Genomic DNA, 24,900 nt, shown 5'->3' on the forward strand with positions numbered 1-24,900 from the left:
CATATGCAACGGCAGCCTAGAGGCATACGTATAGCCACATTGTACCCGTCGTTTGGGGCCATGAAAATCTGTTGTCCATAACGCGTGGTCATAATGTTTGCATTGCTTTCAGGTGGCGTTTGTATTTGTGTTTTTTAAGAACACATTTACTTGAGAATAATGTTCGTTGAACATTACCAACCTCCTGAGACTTTTTGGACTTTTTACGGCTGCTTTCGTATCGTAATGAATATTGCTGACTTATCACATAATCAGATGTTATGACAACGGCGGCTTTTTAATATATAAACCGAAATGTGTGCCAGGCGACGCTCTAGAATTTTCCTCACACGGTGCGGGCAAGCAGCGAATTGAACAAGAGGTGGCAGCGCGGGCGCTTGCGTCGCGCAAACGACTACCACTGGCGTGCGCAACGCTATCGGCGATATTCGTGCGCGCCAGCCGAGTCAGGCTGAGTCACTTGCGTGTCATGTGACAGGAATAACGGGGCCTGGAACGTTCCTACATCAACACACGCGCGTGCCGTCACAAGGTGGGTGACAAGCACTCTGGCGCCAATACACGATGACTCATTCCGTTTCTTGGGGACGCTGGCAACTACGGCTTGCACGCAGCAGACGGACGGAATCGAGAGATGCTTTTTGGCCAAATAAACGCCCGCTTTAAGCTACCTGCTTTATTAACGCGACAGCGTTAAGGAGCTCGTGTCGCAGAAAAGCCGGTGTCGGCGTCGGCGTCCGCGGCGTTGGCCTTGAGCGATAAATCCCAGCAGGCACTTCATGAATAAAAAACAACTTGCAAGATGGGCTGGGTGGGAATCGAACCAGGGTCTCCGGAGTGTGAGACGGAGACGTTACCACTGAGCCACGAGTTTTTTTTCTTTATTTCCTCGTCACAGAAATGCCATGCGAATACATTGTTAAAAGAGAATCAGCTTAGCTTATGCTGACTCTCTGAAATTAATATCGCTTGAATTTCGCCAACTCATCGAACAGCGTCAACCAATCAGGCGGTTCTTCCTGGGCTTTGTACACTTCACGCATGTAGACGACACTTTCAATAAAGTTTTCTCGCACAGAATGGGCATTCACATCAGCATGACATACCGACATTCTTGTGGACCATATACTATGGAGGCTCAGCAGCATAATAAGGTCGTATGGAATATCGTTATTGCCTGTGTCTAAGTATCTGATACCACGTGGGGTTATTGGTAATGCTTTCTTTAATGTTCGTTGTAAGATGTCCCAATGAAAAAAGGGATCCCAACAATCAATGAAGACGTGATCGACAGTCTCTGGTTTTTTACACTTTATACAATCGGTGGTCCACGGCACATATATTCCCTTGTCGGCCAGCCAAGTCTTTACAGGCAAGGTATTTGTGTGGAGTTTGAAGAAGAATGATTTTACCGATGGTTTCACAGGCATTCTTTTGACCCTTTTGAGGACATCATCGCCTGAACCTCCATAGTATGCTAACCTATACATTGGAACTGGCATTAATGAGTCTATCATATCATGGTACAATTTCTTTCTTTTGACGGAACTTAAATATTCTAGCGAGAATCGAACACTAAGCATACGGAAAGATAGCACTACTTCCTGAAGGAAACCTTTCACTGGAGGGGAGTGAACAGTCGAACACGAAACAAGGAAGTCAGGTAACAGATTACCTAATCGCACTTGTGTCATGGTGCGCAAAAATGGATCACTGTGGTTCCGCAAGAACATAAACCGCGATACAATCTGGCGTACAAATAGGTGTGATAGTCCATGACCGCCGCTGCGAACTGATCTGAACAGATTAGAGCGGCTGCAGCGTTCCCAGGTTGAGTTCCAAATGAACACAGCAAACACTCGATGCAGTTTTTGTACATTCACTCGCGACATGAATAGCGCTTGTAGTATATACCATATTTTTGCAACCAGAAAAATGTTGCACACAGTGGAGCGCGCGAACATTGAGAGATTGCGCCCTTGCCATGCCAGCGCTTGTTCCTTCGCCGTCTGTGTTTCCTGTTCCCAGAACTGCTTACTGTCTTTGTAATGTTCAAGCGGCACGCCAAGATATTGCACAGGCGTGGTCACCCACTGTATGTTTGCGAAACTGCGTGGTTTGATTTGCCACGCGCCATGCCAAAACCCGATGCACTTATCCCAATTTATGGCACTACCTGTTTTTTCACAATAAGTTTTCGCCAGAGTTACCACTTCGCTGACACTGTCATAGTTATCGCAAAACACTGCTAGATCGTCTGCATAGAAAAGCACTTTCACCTCACTTTGCTGTAATTTGAAACCTCTTATTTGCTCGTTCTCTTTAATGGCTAAGCAAAAAGGCTCCAGGTATATTGCGAAAAGCAATGACGAAATTGGGCACCCCTGTTTCAGAGATGAGCAGACATTGACGCTTCTCGTGAGACTCTTGTTAATAATTAGCCGTGTGCTGCAATCTGTGTACACCATTTTTAAGCCATCAATAATCACTGATCCTATGTTCGTGTATTCTAAAATCTCGAAGAGAATATCATGAGCCACACGGTCAAATGCCTTCTCCAGGTCTAGCTGCAACATTGCAACTTTACCCTCGAAAGCATCGACGCATTCTAGAATGCTCCTGGCGACGTGTACATTGGTAGTTATTGTGCGCCCTTTAATCCCACACGTTTGGTGGGTTCCAACTAAAATTTTTATTACGCTCTGTAACCTTCACTGAGCCACGAGTTCGATGCTTCAAAGCGGTACAAATGCGCCTCTAGTGAACGCGGTGTTGCCTTAGAAACGAGCTGTTTCTAAGGCTCAGGCGTGCGTCGCTTGCTCAGGCGCACATTTCGTTGTCGCGCCGAACGCTGCGTTGCTCGACGCTCACCGCGTCCTATGCGGAGCGCGTAGTCGCTGCGCCGTAGCCCATGGTCTTACACCCCTTGGCGGGTCGACGGGAACGCTGTCGCGTTCCAGTCTTGAAGGCGAAGCTTAAGCGTCCTCCAATTTTTTTACTGAGGAGGAAAAGTGTTTTGCTTCATCAAGAACGCTAGGTTTGTTGCTCCAATTTCAGCTAGGCTAAGGTCAAGTTTGTGTCATGTTACCAAAGCAAATCGGGGGCATCAGAGCCCTTTTTTGTTTTTAGTGCCTACGTCACGCCTTGATAAAATGGCAGAATATCCAGAATAGAGGCTCAGTACGACTCCGAGATTCGTTTCGAAGGCAGAAAACGTCACGCTATACTAAGTAGGCCGTTCGATGCCCCAAAACAACTATTTGCAACAGCTCGCGGGCGCACTTGGTGCAGTATACAACACAGCATTCAATCAAGTCATCATTGCAGTGAAATCCGGCAGTTCACTGCTAATTCCACTGATAAATGGCGGTGCACTGCGCAAACATAGGTGGAGCCCGACCATCGAGTTACCCTCGTGGAATACTGCAATTGTCTACGGATGCTCGTGGCGCATTCACGCCAAGCTGTCCCACTGGAGGCGCGGGTTTACTTGGTCAGCAAGCACGCGAGCTGCGCTCAGCTAGAAAGTGGACGCACCCTCAATCACCTCGGTGGCGCACAGCATAGAGTTTCCTACAAAAATTACTAGAGGGAACTCTGGTGCTGCAGTCGTTGTCCTACCATGGGAATGATGGGAAGTACATGGATTTGCCTGATCTTCGTGCTTGTGGATTCAGACGTTCTTGTAGCTTTGTATATTACGCTATATAAATCTTATTTTCGTATATTTCAGCGCAATCTATATTCCTCGAAGTGCAGAAGACGCCGGGAGCGCGTACAATTGCTATTAATTGCAACAATTGAGCTTGTCCAGGTGGCCAAATCGAAACGCGCCAAGCGTCTCAAGGCATGGCATGCCCGCGATAAATTTATAAGGGCGTTTCATTCGCTTGTCGATACATGCGTTCGTAGCTTAATGGTTTCAATATCAGGCTTCTGTGCTAGAGTCTCTGTCTTCGAATCCTCCCGTCGGGCAATTTTATTTATGTTTATTTAATTATTTATTGCCCATTATACTGTTGAAAATGACGAGATTACAAAGTCACAAAGCCGGTTTGAAGCCAAAAGGACGAAGTTTAGGCAAATCCATGTACTTCCCATAATTCCCATGCTAGGACAACCACTCCCATTGTAGCTCCCGTAGACGCTAGCGCCAGAGTTCCCTCTAGTAATTCTTGTAGGAAACTCTATGGCGCACAGCAAAGTTAGTGTTATGCTGGCATGAGCGGTGTGCCACGCACAAACTATAAGCACACGACCGTGCTTGTTGACCTGCTGTGTGTATGTTCTTGTCTGACCAGTGGACCTTAACGTTACCTAGTTTTCCCTGACTAACGCCGACGGTTTCTACACCATCTCGGGCACCACAAACAGACGCTAATCGCACCAGCGTCGTGAGACGCCTGGTCCGTTCTTGCTTTCCAGCAGCGCCGAGTGCTGCTTCGCGCCCGCATGTCGCCCCCGCATGCATTGAGAGAACCTTCCGAGAAGCCTAGACACAGCGATTAACAATTGCGGCGGCCGTCAATGCTTCGCATCGTTTGGACCTTTATCTGCATCGCACGTCATACCGCACTCTCGTCACATGGAAGCGTTGCTGATAATTTGAGTCTCCGAAATCTTTTTTTCAATGTGGCTAGTTTAATGACGCGTGCCCAATATCTAGCGGCACTGCAGTTTCCGGCGATGCGCGTCGTTCGCACTCAGCCGCTTGACGTCCTTTCGCTCTCCGAGCTTTTCTCTTGCCTCAAGCACTGCTGTATGTTCTTCGTATGTGCCTGTTTGCTTGCATCGACATATGGCAATTACTCCTTCAGCCAGCAGGCCCACGCCGATAGTTCCTACGAGGAGCGGTGTTGATGTAATCTACGTTCACTGCAGGTCTCTCGGTGGGGTTGCTGACGCACTATCTGAATGACCGCGTCCTGGTGGTCTTGGCGACGCTCACCTCGGCCACGGGTTTGGTGCTCTGCTACACGGCCACCAGCATGGTGCAGATTAACTTCTACTACAGCATCAGCCAAGGTGGGCGTTCGATTCGGGCAAATGAACGGAACAGCATGGCTTCTACTCTTTCTCTAAACACAAAAAGCTCAGTGAAAGCGCCTGCAGCGAAGGCAGCTATTTACAGGGTGTCCCAGTTAACTTGGACCAGGATTTTAAAAATACCCCAGAGCTCTAGAGAAAGCGTATTTGTTGTAGGTGCCCTACAACATTGTAATTAATATGTTTGCGATTCAAGCAATACTTAAAAAGTTAACTAATTTAAAGGAATTAACCAATCAATACTTCGGGATGAAAAATATACTGGCTGTAGGTACATACGACTGCCGCTACTAAACAGTCGGTACGATTTCTCTAGAGGTCTTGGGTTTTTCAAAAATCTTGGTCCAGTTTAACTAGTACGCCCTGCATAGTGTAATTAGCAAGTGCGCCGAAATTCTTCTTTTGAGTGCCCTAACACTAGGTTAAAGATAGGCCATAACTTCCTATATGTACTGAAAGATGGTTGTCAGCCAGGTTTGCTGGTACGAGGGACGTTCGGAAAGTAAGTTTCTTCATTATCTTAAAGAGAAGATGGTCCACCAGGCAAAACAAACCATCGTCATATGAATGCACGCCCGGTGCTGGTGGAACGGAATGGAGCGGAGGACACATGCGCAGAGCGCCGAAGAAGAGGGAGTAGCTGCAGGCCGGCATGCACAAGGTTGTTCGAGTACAAATCACCATGGCAGAGAGACGTGTGCTGATAACGTGGTCGCCAATCGAAGTGCGAGCTGCGATCCGAATGGGCACCTGTTCCTGACATTGAAAGCCGCCGTCTCGCCACGTCACTTCTAAAGCAATGCTGAGGTGGAGCAGGCTGTGCGACAATTCCTTGCATCGCAGGGCGCTGAGCTTTGCCAGAGGGGTTTCTTCAAACTGATTGCATGCAATGACAAATGTCTCAATGTCGGTGGCGACTATGCGGCAAAATAGTGCAAGGTGTATAGTTCATGACACCACGGTGTGTTTCTTTCTTTTTGTTGACAATAAAGTTTCGGTTTTAAATTAAATGACGAAACCTACTTTCGGAACGTCCCTCGTACGATGGCATAACATGGCAAACAGCGCAGAAACGAAACAAAAAACTTGTGTGACGAATAGGCTTCTCCTTTAAGAGTGCAACGCGATGGCATTCAAATATTCCTGACTGGTTCTCGCTCATACCTGCAACAGCAACTTGTGTAACCGCAATATTTACCGGGAAACAATGGTGGCGAACGCTAGACACGAAAGCGAGCGTTCTGGTAGAAACGCGGCCTCTAGCGTGGCCGACCCCGAAGGTAGTGCACAGCCGTGGCAATAATGTTACATCATTTTCAGGTTTCTGTTATCATTTTGCACTTTAAATATTTAAGCCTCAGATGATTTAACATAAAAGACATGTGCGGTCGGTGTTTTGTTTCTCAACACTTGTTTGTGGGCTGTCATTCTCAGAATGCCGGTGAATAAGGTTGTAAAGAATGTAAGGCAAGGTATGAGCAACTTTAGTGATAGATTGCTGTCGCATTATAACCCACAAATAATGAATGTCATATAGCAAGGCATGGCATCTATATATGCTTAAATATATACGGAAATTTTCGCTCAGGGACAACTCCGCCGGCGCCGGATTGTCTGCGTCACGACGCCCTTAATGCTATCCCGTTAAAATAATGAGGGAACAGATGGACAGTGCACATGTCGTGTGTTCGGCTATTTAGCGTGAGCTGCTTACGCAGAGGCGTTTGCGTAATTACCTCCTTAACCGACACCACACCTTCTGGCGCTTCACCTAACTGGTGTCATAAAGAGACCCTTCGTGTTTCCGTGAGTGTTGTTTTTCTCAAAAAAGAAAGATTTACAAAGGCAACATTTTGAGGATTACGCTGGTACCAAAAATTCACGCAGCAGCAAAGTGGAGTACGCCCGGTTGCTGCGATATTAGCTCCGTCTGTCTGCGCTGTGCCTTTTGTGCGCTTTCGGGCCGAACGTAGAATGCCAGTATTGCCAAATTTACATTCTTTCAAATACTGAATTGAATACAAGGGTTTTACGTGCCGAAACCGCGATTTAGTTATGAGGCATGCCGAAGCAGGGGATTCCCGAATAAATTTCAGCATCAGGGGATCGTCAGTGTTCCCCCAGCGCTCGGGCGCTTTCCCACTTCCCCCCACGCAAATGCGACCGCCGCGGCGGAGCTTTGATCCCGCGACCTGGTGCTCAGCAGCGCAACACCATAACACGCTGCACGGGTATTCTTTGAAATATGAGCTCTGTCTGGTTGAGCTTTGCACCACCAGGTGGCGCCACCAATCCAGCCACTCGCAACAATACACAATACAACAATACGACAGCATATCCTAGAGGTACGTGGAAACAAACTGTAAGGGGAAGCGGCATTAAGCGACATCCAAAAAATAACAGCAAAATATTTCCAAGGCAATGAAGAGGTGTTTGAAGAACAAATGAGCATGAAAGAGAACCACGTGGAAAAGGGGCTTGTGCTGACAAATTTCAACTGGAAGAAAGTCAAAGAGTAAATTCCCAAGCCCACCCGCCGTGGTTTCTCAGTGGCGATGTGTTGGGCTGCTGAGCACGAGGTCGCGGGATCGCATTCCGGCCGCGGCAGCCACATTTCGATAGGGGCGAAATGCGAAAACACCCGTGTACTTGGAGTTAGGTGCACGGTAAAGAAACCCAGGTGGTCGAAATTTCCGGAGTCCTCCACTATGGCGTGCCTCATAATCAGAAATTGGTTGTGGCACGTTAAACCCCATAATTTAATTTAATTTTAAATAAAATTGCTAAGCCCACAGCCACAGGGCTAGACGAGGTTCCTGTTAGTCTGATTAATGAACTAGGACCAAAAAGTAGGGAAGCTCTGATGAAAACAGTGGCAAAAAATTTAATATATAGACGAATACCAGACAGTTGGCGACAAAGTAGCATGAATTTAATTTATAAAGGTAAGGGGGAGAAAGATAGATTTCACTAGTATGGGCACCCTGCAATGAAGTTTGCCTGTACATGTCGCGCCACCTAGCAGCGGCGGTTAGCATCCGCGGGTAGATAGATAGATAGATAGATAGATAGATAGATAGATAGATAGATAGATAGATAGATAGATAGATAGATAGATAGATAGATAGATAGATAGATAGATAGATAGATAGATAGATAGATAGATAGATAAACTTTATTAACAGAATAATCAGAAAAACCGCTAATTGTCGGGGCCCTTAGTCCAGGGCTCCGCTGGCTCTTGCCATCTTCTCAGCTCTCTTAATCAGCGTGAGCTGGTCGTCGAGGACCGAGCTCGACAGCAGTGCCTCCCATTGCTCCCTCGTGGTGTTCGTGTCTGGGTGTTCTATGTTGTGTAGTGTGCACTCCCACGTAATGTGGTATAGGGTTGGTGTGGCCCCACACCATGTGCATTCGTCCCTGTTGGCTGTGGGGTGTATCCGATGTAATATGTTTAGGTTCGTGTAAGTGCCTGTCTGGAGCCTACGCCAGGCAGCGGCATCTTCTGTCTTTAGGTTTCGATGGGGTGGTGGATATCGCAAGCGACGCCCTCTGTGGTAGTTCACGATGGCTGAATACTCGAGGTCGACAGGGTCCAGGTCTTCTGCAGCCGGCGTGATGAGTGCTCGGTTATGTACGAATCCTCGAGCTGCTCTGGCGGCTTGCAGGTTGCCCGTGATGCCAGTGTGACCCGGTATCCAGATGATGGTTTGGGTGGTGAAGTCCTCAGAGTCCTCCTTGAGTATTCCGGCTAGGACTTGTGCAGCAGGTCTTCCAATTCTACCCTGTAGGAAGTTGCGTTCAGGCCCGCCTGAAAGCCTTCTTTTACAATTTTCCAGTGGATTCACCACGGCCTCTTGGCAGCTCCTTCGTGAGAAGTGTGAAAAAAAAAGAACAAGCACAGATACTGCTGCGTCAAGGATTGTCACAACCCGCGAAGGGGATGTCGGTATGAAATTGCACCGCTTCCCTTCAAAACCAGGGGAAGCAACCCGACGGCTGAAGTGGATCGTCGTGGTTCGTGTCGATCTTGCGAATTTCTGTTAAACGAACTAAGACGTATATGGCAAAAACAACAACACACATAAATAAAAAAAGAACCAACAGCGACATCCGAAAACACACACAATAAAGCGTCAACTGCATAAGAACGCGTGAACTCATTCCCGCTCTTGTAAATCAGTTTATATAGTTGTTTACCTCGTCTTGCTCCAAAACACACGCGCTGTTGTTGTTACGTGTCATATCTAGCTTCGTAGGCGCTTCGGGCTGGATCCTTGTACGCACTTTGTTTTTTCCTGTGCCAAGATCACGACGCGAATGCTGGAACTGTGCTCACTCCTGACGGTATTTTCTGGCACTTAGAACAACAGAACTAAAGTTGGAGTACACTGCAGCACACGTCGAGTACTCGAAAATTAGCATTTCACTCGCGCACGATAGCGCACATTTGTTCAGTCTTCACGTTATTTAGTCTCAGATTATTGCTCTCTATGATGCTTCAGCGGTAATTCCCCATCACATTCGAGCCCGAACGACAATACCAGAATATCCTCGAGGTATTTTGTCAACGGTGAAAAAAGCGCTTACCTGCCAATTTGCCAAAACCTCTACAATTGTGAGGTGCAGGGCCCGCTCCAAGTAATGAAGCGACAAATGACAGTTGAAAGACGTCCACGGCTGTATTTGCTCACTTAAATGGCATAAAATAATGATTTTTTAACTCAATTTGAGTTCGATGTCGTAAGCATGCTTGCTTTGTTGTGACAAATACTTCGCGACCTGTGGTGGTTGCTTAGTGGTTATGGTGTTGGGCTGCTAACCACTAGGTCGCGGAATTAAATCCTGGCCACGGCGGCCGAATTTCGATAGGGTCGAAATACCCAAAGGTCGGTGTAATAAGATTTATGTCCACGTTAAAGAACCCCAGTTGGTTCAAATTATTCCGGAGTCCCGCACCACGGCGTGCCTCCTAACCAGATCGTGGGTTTGGCAACCAAAACACCACAATTTAATTTAAGCACCTCGCTGCGATGTCCGGGCTGTTTACTTATTTGACACAATATACATGGTTGTATTCGGAAATTTGACGTCCTTTCGTTAGCGTAGGTGGTCCAAAATGGGCCTCGATGTTTTCGATTGCCTTAAAACCGCAATTTAGAACGTCCGCCAGCTTTCAAGCGAGTGCCGCAAAAGCATGCCTCCGTAGCAGTGGCCGCCTCTGTGTTTCGCGCTACTGAAACGGTGGCGCTAAGCGGCTGAGCCGATCGCTGCGCCACCTGACCATTGCAGGGTGCCCATAGACCGTTGACCATTATACCTGTAATTTACAGGCTAGCAATGCAGGCAATCAAATTAAAGCTGCAAGCATAGACAGGGAATAATAGCATTTTGGCAGAACATCAGAACTGCTTCAGAACAGGTAGGCGTTTGGATGATAATTCTTGTTCTTACTCAGTGTATTGAAACATCAAGAGTACAAAGCAGACCGTTATATGTTCCCTTTTTAGACAATACAGGAGCGTATGACAACGTAGACCGCAACATTTCCTGAAGTATTTCGGAAGAGGAAGGCTTAGGAGACGATTGTCTACAGCTTTTGAGAGAGATTTACCTAGAAAATACCGTTTGCGTTCAATGGGAAGGGATGAGGAGCGAGAAGAAAGTTGATATCAACAAGTGACTGAGGCACGGGTACCCGCTGTGGTTGCTCAGTGGCTATGGTGTTAGGCTGCTGAGCACGAGGTCGCGGGATCGAATCCTGGCCACGGCGGCCGCATTTCGATGGGGGCGAAATGCGAAAACACCCGTGTACTTAGATTTAGGTGCACGTTAAAGAACCCCATGTGGTCAAAATTTCTGGAGTCCTCCACTACGGCGTGCCTCATAATCAGAAAGTGGTTTTGGCACGTAAAACCCCATGTATTATTATTATTATTATTGAGGCACGGGTGCCTTTCATCCCCACTGCTTTTTATGATGTGCTACATGCTGGGGATGGAGAGGGCGCTAGAAGGAAGTATTATCGGTTTTAATCTTTCATACAAACAGGCGGCTACACTAGTAGAGCAGCAGCTTCCAAGTTTATTTTATGCGGACGATATTGTGTTGGTAGCTAACAAGCAAAGTGATTCGCAACATATGGCTAATATCTGTGGACACGAAGGCAAGAATTTAAATTTGAAATTTAATGTTAGAAAATTGGGTGTGAGGTGTTACGGTATTCAACGAAACAGTGAACCGACAGTGGCAATACAGGGCCAGGAAATACCTTGGGTAAGATAATATAAATACCTTGGCATTTGGATTAACGAGGGCAATAGATATATCAAAACACAGGAAAAAACGACAGTAAAGGGGAAGGGAAATGGGCAGCCATAATGAAGCACAGAGCGCTATGGGGATACGTAGGCACGAGGTGCTCCGGGGTATGTGGAAAGGTGTAATGATTCAAGGACTTACTTTTGGAAATGGGGTTGTTTGCTTGAAATCGGGGGTACAATCAGGACTATGGGGACCAAAGGCCAGTGGTCGCATAGGGTGCTCACGGGAATACTACAAATGAAGCTGTGAAGGGTGATATGGGCTGAGCAAGTTTTTAAGTGAGGGAACCTCACAGTAAAATTGATTATGAAGAACGACTGAGAAAGATGGAAGAATGTAAATGGGCTGGGAGAGTGCTGAGGTATCTGTACAGGAAAAACATTGATTCAGAGTGGAGGAAAAGAACTAGGAAGCTTACGAGCAACCATGCGGCCTCTAGGGTGGATAACACAGCAACAATCACGTCAAGCGGAAAGCCAGCAAGGCTGAGGTCATCTCGTAGCTGGCGGCAATGGAAAAGAAGCCTGCCATGAGTGACTACTTAAGAAGAAAAAAACAAACCAGGGTAGAAACAATTTATGATATCTCAAAGGCAAGCTCATTACTTTTGGAGGACGCCTTAGAACACGAACCTATGAAGCGAGATATAAGAAAGAAGAAGAAGCATGTGCTTGCCGCGGTAAAGCTAGGGAAACGATGGAGCATTTTTTGTTAAAATGTGAAGAGGGTTTGATTTAGGGGCCCAGGGGTTGATTTAGGCACGGCTCGCCTCGCCTCCTTGAAGCCCTTGGGTTCAGCGAGAACACGGGCAAAGTAAACATGTCAGCAATAGAGATTAGTAAGAGGCGATTGGAAGATTGGTGAAGTGGCGAAGCGACAAGAAACGGACGCGCACAAAAACAAAGTTCACAATAGGGAATCAGAAAATGTGATTATGAGAATTCATTGTGTGTTTTTTTTTAACCAAGGGAGGACATTGGGCAATATATTAGCAAGAGCTTGCTGGCGCAGCCCACCGCCCCGTTCCGAAGGCGACGCTCACAACATACATACATACATACATACATACATACATACATACATACATACATACATACATACATACATACATACATACATACATACATACATACATACATACATACATACATACATACATACATACATACATACATACATACATACGTACGTACGTACGTACGTACGTACGTACGTACGTCCGTCCGTCCGTCCATCCATCCATCCATCCATCCATCCATCCATCCATCCATCCATCCATCCATCCATCCATCCATCCATCCATCCATCCATCCATCCATCCATCCATCCATCCATCCATCCATTCGTCCGTCCGTCCGTCCGTCCGTCCGTCCGTCCATCCATCTATGTCGGTGTACTCACCCTAAGTGGCGATTGCAAGACTGCTGGAAGAAAAGCAGGGAAACGATAAAAAAAGGAGACGTAGAAAAGCAAAGTTCGCAATAGGGGATTAGATAATCTGGTTATGGGAAGTCATCGAGGTTTCTTTCTTTTTCATTTTTTTAACGCAAGGTAGGGCAATGGGCAATATATTAGCAAGAGGTTGCTGGCGCAACCCACCACCCCGTTCTAAAGGGCCGGCTCATAACATCCATCCATCCATCCATCCATGTCGGCGTAATCATTGTAAGAGGCGACTGGAGGACTACTGGAAGTAAAGTAGGGAAACGATAAAAATGGGAGACGTAGAAAAACAAAGTTCGCAGTAGGGGATTAGATAATCTGGTTATGAGAATTCATCGAAGTTTTTTTCATTTTTTTAACCAAGGTAGGGCATTGGGCAATATATTAGCAAGAGCGCAACCCACCGCCTCGTTCCGAAGGGGACGCTCACGACATCCATCCATCCATCCATGTCGGTGTACTCGCCCTAAGAGGTGATTGGAAGGCTGCAGGAGAAAAAGCTGGGAAACGATAAAAATGGGAGACGTAGAAAAACAAAGTTAACAATAGGGGATCAGAAAATCTGGTTATGGGAAGTCATCGAGGTTTCTTTCTTTTTCATTTTTTTAAAGTAAGGTAGGGCAATGGGCAATATATTAGCAAGAGGTTGCTGGCGCAACCCACCACCGCGTTCTAAAGGGCCGGCTCATAACATCCATCCATCCATCCATCCATCCATGTCGGTGTAATCATTGTAAGAGGCGATTGGAGGACTACTGGAAGTAAAGTAGGGAAACGATAAAAAAACGGAGACGTACAAGAACTAAGTTCACAATAGGGCATCAGAAAATCTGATTATGATAATTCATGGCGTTTTTTTATTTTTTTGAACCTAGGTAGGACATTAGGCAGTAATGGCAAGAGCTTGGTGGCTCAACCCACCGCCCCGTTACAAAAGTGTCGCTCATAGGATGCATCCATTCATCCATCCTCCGCTAAGCCCGTAATCCGTGTGCGTGTACCGGGCAGGCTAAACCTTTCTAATCTTATCCTCCGTTACTGCTGTGTTTATATATCAGCTGTATGCTTTGTGAATCTGTTACACATGCGCAGAGAAAGAAAAACAACAACAAATTAAATATACCTCACGCACTGTGCGACTCAATGTTGTGCGAAGCAGTTTCAGCTAGCAGTTTGGATATCCAGAGTTCTCTGGGGTTATACTAAGCGTTACTAGATGGAGGAATGTGTTTTAGTAATACGCGCTACCTTATGGTTGACGCAATCAATGTGGTGACGACGATAGTACGATAGCAATGGCGACGTAATGACTGGTTCTATGCACTAAGCCGAAGAAACGTGGTGCTACATTTCTGCGCAGGTCGGAACATTAATTTCATGCGTTGTATAAGTTTACGCAATACGTCACTCGCAAGCTATAATGAAATGCAAACTGATTTGGATACGCAGGACGAGACGTCAACGCTGCGAAGTCCCGTGGACGAAGACGATGTATTCGTGTATCGAGCGAATAAGTAAAAATTATTTACATTTTGGGGCTTAAGTGCCGCAACAAGATATGACCGTGAGGCACGCCATAGTGGGGCACTCCCGATTAATTTTGCCGACAAAGGTTTCAGAAGCGTGCACTCAATGCCTGGTACTCTGGCGTGTATGAATTTGGTGAGCTGATAATGCGGCCGCTGAGGCCGAGATTTGATCCCGTGCCAAGCGCTTCGCAGCGCAACCGCACAAGCCACTATACGCCACCGCGGCTGCTTGAGCGCATAATTGTGATTGGAGATGCATCCACACAGAAGTGCAGCAGATCTGTTTCTAAACACACATAGCCGTTCTCTGCCCTTGTGTCAGTCTAGAAATAGGCACATGCCTACTTTTGCACACTCAGTGGTCGAAGAATGGCGCAGTCCAACTATACAAAATTGGAGAAAGTCAGTGAAACCGTTCAGCACGTATTATACGACATTGTATTAATAATTATGCATGCTTAGGAATACTTAAAAGCGGGCATTATATGTACATGTTCTAGGCCGTGATTTATTTCTTGATTTCGTGCGAAAAAAATAACTCTCATTGGGACTATATTCTGCGTCGAAAATACCGGTTATATAAACGGGACCACCTCTGGCACATTCCGAGTTGGCCAAACATGATGTAGGCTATATATAGGGAAGCTACCAAAATCATAAAGATCATTATGTTGTATGATACATCCATTATGAGGTCTGTGTGCTTTCCCGATACCTACGGACCCGTATTAGATGCACTGGTCTTTTGTCGTGCTTTATCACTCGACTAGGCAGAAGAGTGTTGCGCTAAGTTTCAGTAATTTGTCGGTCAACATTAAACCACACTACCGAGCGCCAGAAAAAAAAAAAGAACACAGAGGAACCGATCCCAATTATGCTTAGCGTGATAAGGGTTTTGCGATGAAATTACCTATATCGAAAGCAAAAGTTGTTGGGGAGCGCTGCAACAGCTTTCACAAAATACGTTAATCAAGTACATATAGTTACCACGAAGCATATAGTCGAAAACCATATATACCTGTTCGCAGAATAATAGCAGTTTTAGACAATTTAAGCATGGGGCAGGAAGGGAACGAACAATAAAAAATAAATGTGTAAGTCCACAACATTAGCTGAGAAAATGGCAAGTTACATGCAGTAGCATATTATCGATGCGCTGGCCGCCTGAAATGGTAGCGAAGAGCGATTCTCATTATAGGATCACGGCAATCAAGCAAGGTGTTCGTGCAGGTCTCGGGACTGGCCTGGTCTTCACCTTGACGGCAGTGATCCTGAACAACGTGTTCAAGAAGAACCGGGCCACGGCGTCCGGCATCAACCTGTCGGGCCCCACGCTGGTGGCGCTGGTGTTCCCGCTCCTGTTCCAGTACTGCGCGCGCACGTACGGCTTGCGCGGAGCATTCCTTATATCGAGTGGGTTCACGCTGAACGCACTGCCGGCCGCGTTCTTGCTCAGCGGCAGCGTCCGCGAGCCGCCGCCAGAGGAGCCCGAGATCGTCAACAACCCGCGCTACGACTGCGAGGTCAACATAACTGGCAGCACCTTCACCTTGGCCGATATCTCGGGAAGCACTTCGGACGTCGCGAGCAAAGCCAGGAACGCTGCCCGACATGGAGGCAACTCCGTCGAGAAGGAGAAGCTTCTTGACGCGAAAGACAGCGGAAACAACAACGAGCAACTCCGCAAGCACGAAGGCCCGGAACGACGCAGGTCAGACGAGGTGAAACTCGCGTGCAACCTGAGTGGCGCCGCGTGCATGGAACCGCTCGGCACGCAAAGACCCCATGGTGTGGACCCGAGCCGGCGTGCCCAGGAACGCACGTTCGCCGATCGTTCGTGCAGCCTTCCTTTGGTTAAGGGAACGCTGCCCAAGGTCCGCATCTCCAAGTTCGCCAATGCAGTGTCCATGTTCAAGGTGCTACTCTGCTCGCCCTACTTCCTGCTTGTCTGCCTCTCCCAAGTGTCACACGTCTTCAATCATGGCACATTCATCACCATCATAATCGACTATGCCAAAGACAATGGCATACCACCTGAAGAAGGCATTTACATACTCTTGGCCAATTCGGCAGGTGAGCTAAGCAAGCGCTTATTTTCTCGTTCGCGTGTGCAGCGCCGCTCCGTAGACAAGGACGACTCCTGAATTTTCGTCCCTCCGGAATGACGTTGAGTGTCGTCCAAGCGGTCGGCCATGCACCTGGGGTTGCCGAGACTAGTCGTTCTTCTTCTAGAGATGAACGGCTTTCAGGGTATTGGGAATCACTCAACATTTGTCATTCAAAAACAAGGTAATGCACATTCCATGGCGCCCAGTGTGTTATTTGCTTCAATACTACGCCCGCGAGGTATGCGGTCTATACCTAGGACGTGGCATTCTGCGTTTAGTTCATTTTTGGGTATTTGACATTCTTTATGAGTGCAGATAACTTTGCCACACGTAGGCCGAAATTATATTAAGGTATAAGTAATTTACGATATTTTAAATGCATTTAGAAAAATTCGTTTCTAACTCATGTAGACATATCCGTGAGTCACTACAGGACTATAAGCGAAATAACACGAAAGCCTCGAAAACATGTCTGCATTGTCCGCATAGCTACAAATGACACTTAATTACGATACTAGCGGTTCTAATCGAAATGAACCGTGCTCTGCTTGAACGACAGTGATGTAGAGGCGTGGTATGCCACTCGGAGTGGTTAAAAAATTAGGTGTCATTCCAGTGTCTGAATGTGGACAACCAGCGAAGCTGCAGCACATCGCACAGGGTTAGACAAGGGCACATGTATTCATTTTCATCATTTGGCAATGGTAGTGACGTGAGTGTTGTGATTACTGTGATATACACTGAATGATTCAGTTGCAACTTTAGATTCTTGGCCAAAGTTAAATCTATGCACAACCGTTGTTGAGTAGTTGAGTGGCTTGGATTGTGGTGGTGATGGAAACCAAACTCTTCTAGCCCAAAATGCGTGAACCATTTCCTGTGTGGTTTCGAAATTGAAGTCTCCAACGACGACTACAGGTGTAGTGTCATGACGGTTAACCCATGCAAAGTGCGTGTGGTCATGAGCTCGATATCACACTTGGGTCCGCCTGGGAATATGTATACAGTGGATATCACAATTCGATCTTTCGTTTGTACGGCGCAGTCACCGCCACAGTCGGTGGCATTCTCGTCTTGCGAGTCAAGGGTGTGTGGCTGTACATACATTTTGCGTTTTGCCTAATGGCAATGTCTCCCGGTCTTGAGCCCGTGTGCTATTCACAAACGATCCCAGTGTACCCATCGACATCAAACAATGGATAATCATTTATTTATTGCAATAGCAATTACATGGATACTCCGGGTGCATTTTTGCCGTCATCGCCGTAGTCGCCGTCGCCCTGATGCTCCATTAAAAGTCCAAGGGTGATAACACCGTCGCCGCGCAACGCATGCGGTATATGCAAGTTAAAGCGCGCGAGGGTGAGCCGATGATCGCCGTTCAAACTCGCGCGCGCAAGGGAGGAAAGCCGGGAGGAAGCGCGCCGTCTTTCGTCGCAAGGGGAGGGATGGGGGCGTTGCACTTCGGCTGGCAACTGCATATGGCGCGACCGCGCGCTGGCCTTATCTTGAAAGCGATCTGATTTCGGGGGCGCTGTCTAGGTGGACCGACGGCTCGTAGCTTTGCGTGTGTTGTGTTCTCGCGGCTCAGTTTACGTTGAAGCGACAGACGGCACGAATGTTACTTCGCTGATGCTGCTGAGGCGTTTGCTCGCAACAGAATTTTGACAGCAAGTGCCCGCGGTCATCGAGTGTGATGTGTTCACGTTTGCCTGTGCGTGCTGACGCCACGCTTGTTAATTTAGTTAGTAAGCGAATGATTAGAAATCCATATGGCCGATAAAACGACTATGCTTACTTCGTGTGGCTGTCAATTAATTTGCTATCGCAATTTATTTATTTATTCAATTTATTTATTTATTTATTCAAATACCCTAAAGGTCCTCTTGGAGAGGGTATTACATGGGGGGGCACACGAAACATACTAATAAGAATATGCGAAAAAAATAGTAAGAATAAACAATTCAGCAAACATAGTAAGAACACCACAAAATACGCATACACCAATATTGGAAGTGGATGAAAGTTCGCATAAAGATAAGAATGAAGTGTGAAAATTGAAACACCGGGGGTTAAAGGATAACACAAAAAGAGAAAAAACTGCAATACGATGTCAAACAAGAAGCAAAGGTGTTAAATTAGCCCTGAAAAAGAAATAGGTAACACCAAAGACGCACAGAGACATCAAATTCTGATATGAGTCCACAGCATTTGATGAAATTTATCGGTTTTAACTTCAGCGGCAATATCAGATGGTAGGCTATTCCAGTCAGCTATGGTTTTGAGGATGAATGATTGTGCGTAATGGGCCGAGTGGCAAGCCGGGCGTTTGACTTTGCAGGAGTGATCACGGCGAGGAAAAATGACAGGGGGTGACTGAAAGAAGTCGTCGCGCAAACGATCATGATGATAAAGTTTGTGAAAGAGAGATAGGCGGGCGTGTTTCCGTCGTAGTGATAGCGGAGGCAGTTCGGCACGAATTTTTAAAGATGTAACACTCGAGTACAGAGAAAAATCTGAAAAAAATGAAGCGAGCAGCACGGCTTTGCAGGGATTCAATGTTACGTATAATGTAGTCTTGGCTTGGGTCCCAGATGGCACAGGCATATTCAATTTTAGGCCTGATTAACGTGATGTACGCGAGTTTCTTTAGGTGTGAAGGCGCTTGTTTTATACTGTGTTTCATGATTCCGAAAGTACGGTTAGCAGATGCAAGAGTAACGTTGATGTGATGATGCCATGTTAAATCAGATTGCAAGTTGATTCCTAAGTATTTGTACGTGGTAGTAAGTTCGACAACATTGTTACCTATAAAGTATGAAGTTGGACTACGGGAAGAGGAGTGCGTAAATGACATGCACTTAGTTTTAGTATGATTTAGGGTCATTTGCCAGTCTGAACACCATCTGTTTATTGCGTTGAGGTCTGACTGCAATGCTTGATGGTCAGTGTCAGTAGAAATGGTACGGTAAATTACGCAATCGTCGGCAAACAGTCTTACTCTGGACGACATGCAGTTAGGCAAGTCATTAATATAAATTAGAAAAAGCAAAGGGCCAAGCACGCTCCCTTGTGGAACGCCGGACGTGACAGGAATAAAAGGGGAGTTGTAATGATTAAAATTTGTGAATTGAGTTCGAAATGACAAGAAATCTTTTATCCATGCAATGACTTGTGCGTCAATGTTAAAATATTTAAGTTTCAGTAGTAGCCTGTGGTGAGGAACGCGGTCAAAATCTTTGGAAAAATCTAAGAATATCGCGTCGACTTGGTTGCCAGCATCACTACATGGAAGCAAGTCATTAGTAAACCCTGCAAGTTGCCCATCGCATGACTATCCCTTGCGAAAGCCGTGCTGGTATTTGAAGATTATGTTATGTTCTTCTAAGTATTTTATGATTTGAGAATGTATATGTTCGAGTAGTTTGCAAACGGTGCTAGTTAACGAAATAGGCCGGTAGTTAAGCGGTAATGAGCGATCGCCAGATTTAAAAATTGGTATGACCTTGGCTGTACGCCAGTCATTAGGAATTTCGCCGGATGACAATGACTGTGGAAAAAGAGCGCACAAGATTCCCGAAATGCTTTGCGATGCACTTTTTAAGCAACTGGTTGTTGAACCAACGTGGTCAGATGCAGATAATACCTTACGATTATTAAGTAGTGATATGATACCGGACTCGGTAATATTTATCTGCGGCATGATGATATCGGAAAGTGTACCTATGTTTGGGCATGATGTGACGTCCTCGTGGGTGAACACAGACGAAAATGCATTGTTTAATATTTGTGCATACTTTGACTCGGGAACAGTGGCGCCTGTGGGATCGGTAAGCACAACATCGGGGTGATCGCTTGGATTTATTACTTGCCAAAATTTACGAGGATTGTTAGTCAGCATAGATGACAGGTCGTGGTTGAAAAAGTGACGACGACTGGATTTAAGTAACTCTTGGAATTCTTTGTCGCACTGTTTTTATTTAAGCCACGATGGTGCAAGAGTGGATTTCTGGGCTTGCCTGTACAATCGCTTTTTTTTGCTGTTTAGACGCCGAAGTTGCTTGTTGAACCATGGCGTAGAGCTCCTACTACTAATTGTTATGGACGGTATATATTTGTTAACGACGTCAGTAAACGTATTTTTGAACGCGACCCAGTTTTCTTCAACTGTACGGGACAAGAAGTCATTAAGAAACTGGTCTGCAAAAAGAGATAATTGTGCATTCATTCCATCAAAGTTAGCTCTGCTATAGCATTTAATTTTTTTTCAATGATCCTCCTACTGTTATGCCGACAAACAATGTTCCCAGTAATGACGTTATGATCGGAGAGCCCATCTAGGTGACTAATGTTGGCGCAAATGTCAGGGATATTAGTAAGGATTAGGTCAAGAATACTGGAGCATGTGGCAGTGCGCCGTGTGGTTTGCATGACAATTTTGGGATAATGAAAAATCTAGACATGACTGAAGAAATGCATTCGATTTTCTTTCACTCTGCGTGACAGATAGAGTTGCCCAATCGATGCGTGGATAATTAAAATTCCCAAATATTAATAACACACAAATTGGAAATCGGTTACACACTTCACTCAATATGCGATAGAACTCTTCAACAAAAGCACTGCCCATTCAGGGGTGCGATAAAAAACGCCAATAAGTATGTCAGTACTGCTACCGTTTAACAACACCCATGCACATTCAAGAAACGTAGTAATTGTGATGGGTACACATGATAATCCTTTTTTTTTGCCAGCAGAACTCCACCGCCTCTCCGATTGGACCTGTCGCAGCGAAATATGTTGAACGTCGCCTCGGTAACAAAAATGCTGTCGTCGGGAACATTGTCCGTAAGCCACGTTTCCGTGATCGCAATTAAGGATGCAGAGCATGAATCGATAAGCGAGGGAATGGGAACAGCTTTAGAGAGGATACTTCTGGTATTTGTATAGAGGAAAGTTAATGCGGTATTATGGCAAGGCTTATGAACTGACGGCACAGAAGGGTTGATTACTTGAGCTGAGGCAGGAGAATGATTGGGTCATTCGTCAGCACTTCCGTGGGCGCCATCCTCTAGCTCTGGCGCATCATTTCCAGATGTTTGTAAACGGACTGCGCAGTTGGCATCCGTGTCCCAGATGTAAGCGTCATCATTTAGAATGAGCTTGGTGAAAGCAAGGCGGGGACGATCACCCTCCTTTTTTATTGACTTGGAGGACTGCCAAAGCTTTCGGCGCTTATCGCGCACGGCAACAGAGTAGTCCCGTGCTATCCTGAAATCTGTTTCCTTCAGCTTGCTGCCATTGCTGAGAAGAGTCTCGACTTCTTTTTCATTGTAGAATTTAGCTATTATTGGCCGATTTTTCTCAGCTGAGAACCGACCCAGGCGGTGGGCACTGGCAATAGACTGTACTGAAACCCCCAGCTTATTTTTACCAAATTCTCGAACTATAGCCTCGGTACTGTCCCACGTTTCTGAATGGTTGGTGTCTGCAATGCCAAAAAAACAGTGCATTCGATCGTCGTGAACGGTTTTCGAGGTCACCAATTTTCTCTTGGAGTTTGCGAACGTTGCTGTCACAGGTTTCTGGAAGTTGCGTTGGAGGCATAGGTACACATTTAGACTTCAGGTCATTGACGCGTTTAGTTAGCGAGTCTAAGTCATTCTTAAGGATGCTATGCATTTCTAGAACTTTCGAGACGCCTAATTGCATCGCACACTAAGTCAAGCTTCTCCTCCTGCGCCTTTGTCTTCGGACCAGGGTTCGACTCAATATCACCACCTAAGAGCAAACGACGCCACAGGTACAAAGCCGTGGAACGAAAACGCTTGCAACAATCGGGTGGCCACGACACCGCAACAAGACAGACATTGTTATCACGAAAGGCGTAGGAATCGTGGTAGCTAACCTGTACAAATGCAAACAGTGAGAACAACATCGCAACTGCGGTGGCGTGGCCTGACGTGTCGAAGATGTTGGCGCCCTTTTCACACTGCGGATCAGCTGACAATGTTCCATGTTGCCAAACAAAAGGTGCTCCCGTGTCCAGAAGTGGCGGTGTAGGTAGCGGCCGGCTCGAGGATAGGACGCACTGTTCCATTCCAAGGGCGGCTGTCCTAGTTGATGCGTCAGCACACCATCCGTCTTTTATCTTGAAGAGCCGAGTGGAAGCAATAGGCGTCAGCAGACCAAGCCCAGTCACCAGCATCTGTACAAATGCAAACGGTGAGAACAACATCGCAACTGCGGTGGCGTCGCCCGCTTGATAGCATAGCTCGCTTTAGAGTTCTAGTTTCACACTTCATGCCTTGATATTGAAAAAACCACGATGAGTGAAGTATGAGATTTATTTAGTAGTCAAGAGTTCGACGAAAGTTCGTCTGTTCAGGTAACATGAGTAATGAAGAAATTACGGCCACTGATCAAGTCAAGGTGAAAAAACACACAGAGACGTTTCGGGACAGATAGACAGAAAAAGCATAGACAGATAGCTGGAAAAAGATTTAGAAGCTGTAATATATAAGGTGTACAAATATGTCGATGACTACTTGATTTTAGGCAGTCATGTAGACAAGGGTGCCTTCAGGAATAGGGTAGTAGAAGCCTTTAATTCTCGGGACAAGGGCTTGACATTTACTTCTGAATTACCGGTAGATAATGAGCTACAGTTTCTTGGTGTCAGGTTAGAATTTCTACTGGAACATGTGTGTTGGTCCTTCTCGTCCTGAGCTGAAAAACGGCGCTTATGAACTATGCCTCAAACCATTCCGGGCTTGTGAAGAATGGGATAGTCAATTCGCGTACCCGGTCAGCGTTGATGAAGTCATGTCACCATACTGTAAAATTGCATTTCTTGAGCAAGTTGATCTGTTGAGAAAGGCTGGATACCCGCTCACTTTGATGCTGGCGTCATGCGCTAGACTAATGAAAAAACTTAAACAGGATAAAGAAAAATGCACAAGGAATCAAAGGCAAAAGGATTTAGCTTCTAAGGTTTCAATGATTCCATATGTTCACGGCTTTTCATACAGACTTAAAAAGGCGGCTGGGAGTTACGAAGTAAAAGTGGTGTCTTTGGACAAAAGCAAAATAGGTAGTGTCCGTTCTAAGGCTAAAAATAAGTTCGAAAGAAAGAATGATGCAAAGAAAAAATGTAGCGTTAAACATCCGCGTAAGAACCAATTTGTTGATTGCGCGAAGAACGTTGTTTATCAGATTCCTATGACGTGTGGTCATGTGTACGTAGGGCAGAGGGAGATAAAACTTTATTGTGTCCTTGATGGGGTTAAGGGGTGGCGGGGGTCGGGAGACTAACCCCCAATCCCCCCCTTCCTCAGACGGCGGCCAGTTCTTGCTTTCTGGCGGCGTCTTCGGCCATCCGGACGGCCCAGAGCTGCTCCTCTGGGTCCAAGCTGAGCAGCAATGTCTCCCACTGGTCGGCCGTACTAATGATGCGTGTGTTAGTGCGGGAGGTGTTGGTGGGTGAGGCTTTGGGGCATTGCCAAATAATATGATTGAGGTCGGCGCGGGCTTTGCACGCTTTGCAGAGTGGTGAGTATGCATCGGGGTACATGCGGTTGTAAAGCACGGGGTTCGGAAAAGTTCGTGTCTGAAGGAGTCGCCAAGTGGTGGATTGAGACTTAGTCAGTGTTTTGTGTGCTGGGGGGTAGCGTAACCGCTCTATGCGGTAGTGCAGTAGAATTTCTCCGAACGTGACCATTCGTTCCCGCGCGTTACCGCGATGCAGAACAGAGGGCTGGTCGGGATCGGGAGACGCAGGAGAAGGATGATGCGCCCGGTGTGCGAGAGCTCGGGCGGCATCGTGTGCGGCTTCGTTTCCAGCCAGACCCGAGTGACCAGGGGCCCAGATGATCTGCACGCGGCGTTGCCTTGAGGGAGGAGTGCCAGAGAGAATCTTCTGCGCTTGGGGTGCTATTAGCCCTCTTGCGTAGTTACGAATGGCCGTTTTTGAGTCGCTGATGATGCAGTGTGCATTGGTAGCCGCGTAGGCCAAAGCGATGGCCGTTTCTTCTCCTACTTCGGGTTGCGTGGCGAATATTGATGCGGCCGCGGAGAGGTGGTACTGCGAACCCGCGACTGCGACGACCGCCATGGCGTTTTGGTTGGGGTAGTCTGCTGCGTCCACGTAGGTTACGTCAGCGGCTTGGTCGTAGCGCTTTTGTAGTTGTTTAGCTCTTTCTGCACGTCGCTCCGGATTGTGTTCAGGGTGCATATTGCGAGGTATGGGCGGGATAACTAGCTGATCACGAATGTTTGGAGGGATGGGAGGGATGGGTACTTTTGGTCCGAATTGGGTGGTGTAGGTTATGCCTAGGGTGCCTAGAATGTGCCTGCCCGTGGTGGAATGGGCAAGTCGTTCGTATTGGCTAATACGGTGCGCTTCAATAAGCTCGTCTATGGTGTTATGAATGCCTAGGGCGTCCAGTTTC

The 24,900-nt window shown here is 46.7% G+C and overlaps 1 protein-coding gene across 7 annotated transcripts in view; it reads left to right on the forward strand.

The window, feature by feature from the left end:
- The window catches only part of LOC139056419 (monocarboxylate transporter 9-like), a 266,111-nt gene that overhangs the window by 156,757 nt on the left and 84,454 nt on the right, over positions 1-24,900 (forward strand). For 6 of the 7 annotated variants that reach the window (XM_070534638.1, XM_070534637.1, XM_070534640.1 and 3 more), the window contains exons 3-4: positions 4,882-5,025; positions 15,573-16,415. In XM_070534638.1, the coding sequence (XP_070390739.1) occupies positions 4,882-5,025; positions 15,573-16,415 (987 nt within the window). The remainder of the gene's footprint in view (positions 1-4,881; positions 5,026-15,572; positions 16,416-24,900) is intronic. The other variant, XM_070534641.1, reaches the window with a different exon arrangement.

This window comes from Dermacentor albipictus, chromosome 2 (assembly GCF_038994185.2).
Source record: "Dermacentor albipictus isolate Rhodes 1998 colony chromosome 2, USDA_Dalb.pri_finalv2, whole genome shotgun sequence".
In the NCBI taxonomy this organism is placed as follows: domain Eukaryota; kingdom Metazoa; phylum Arthropoda; class Arachnida; order Ixodida; family Ixodidae; genus Dermacentor; species Dermacentor albipictus.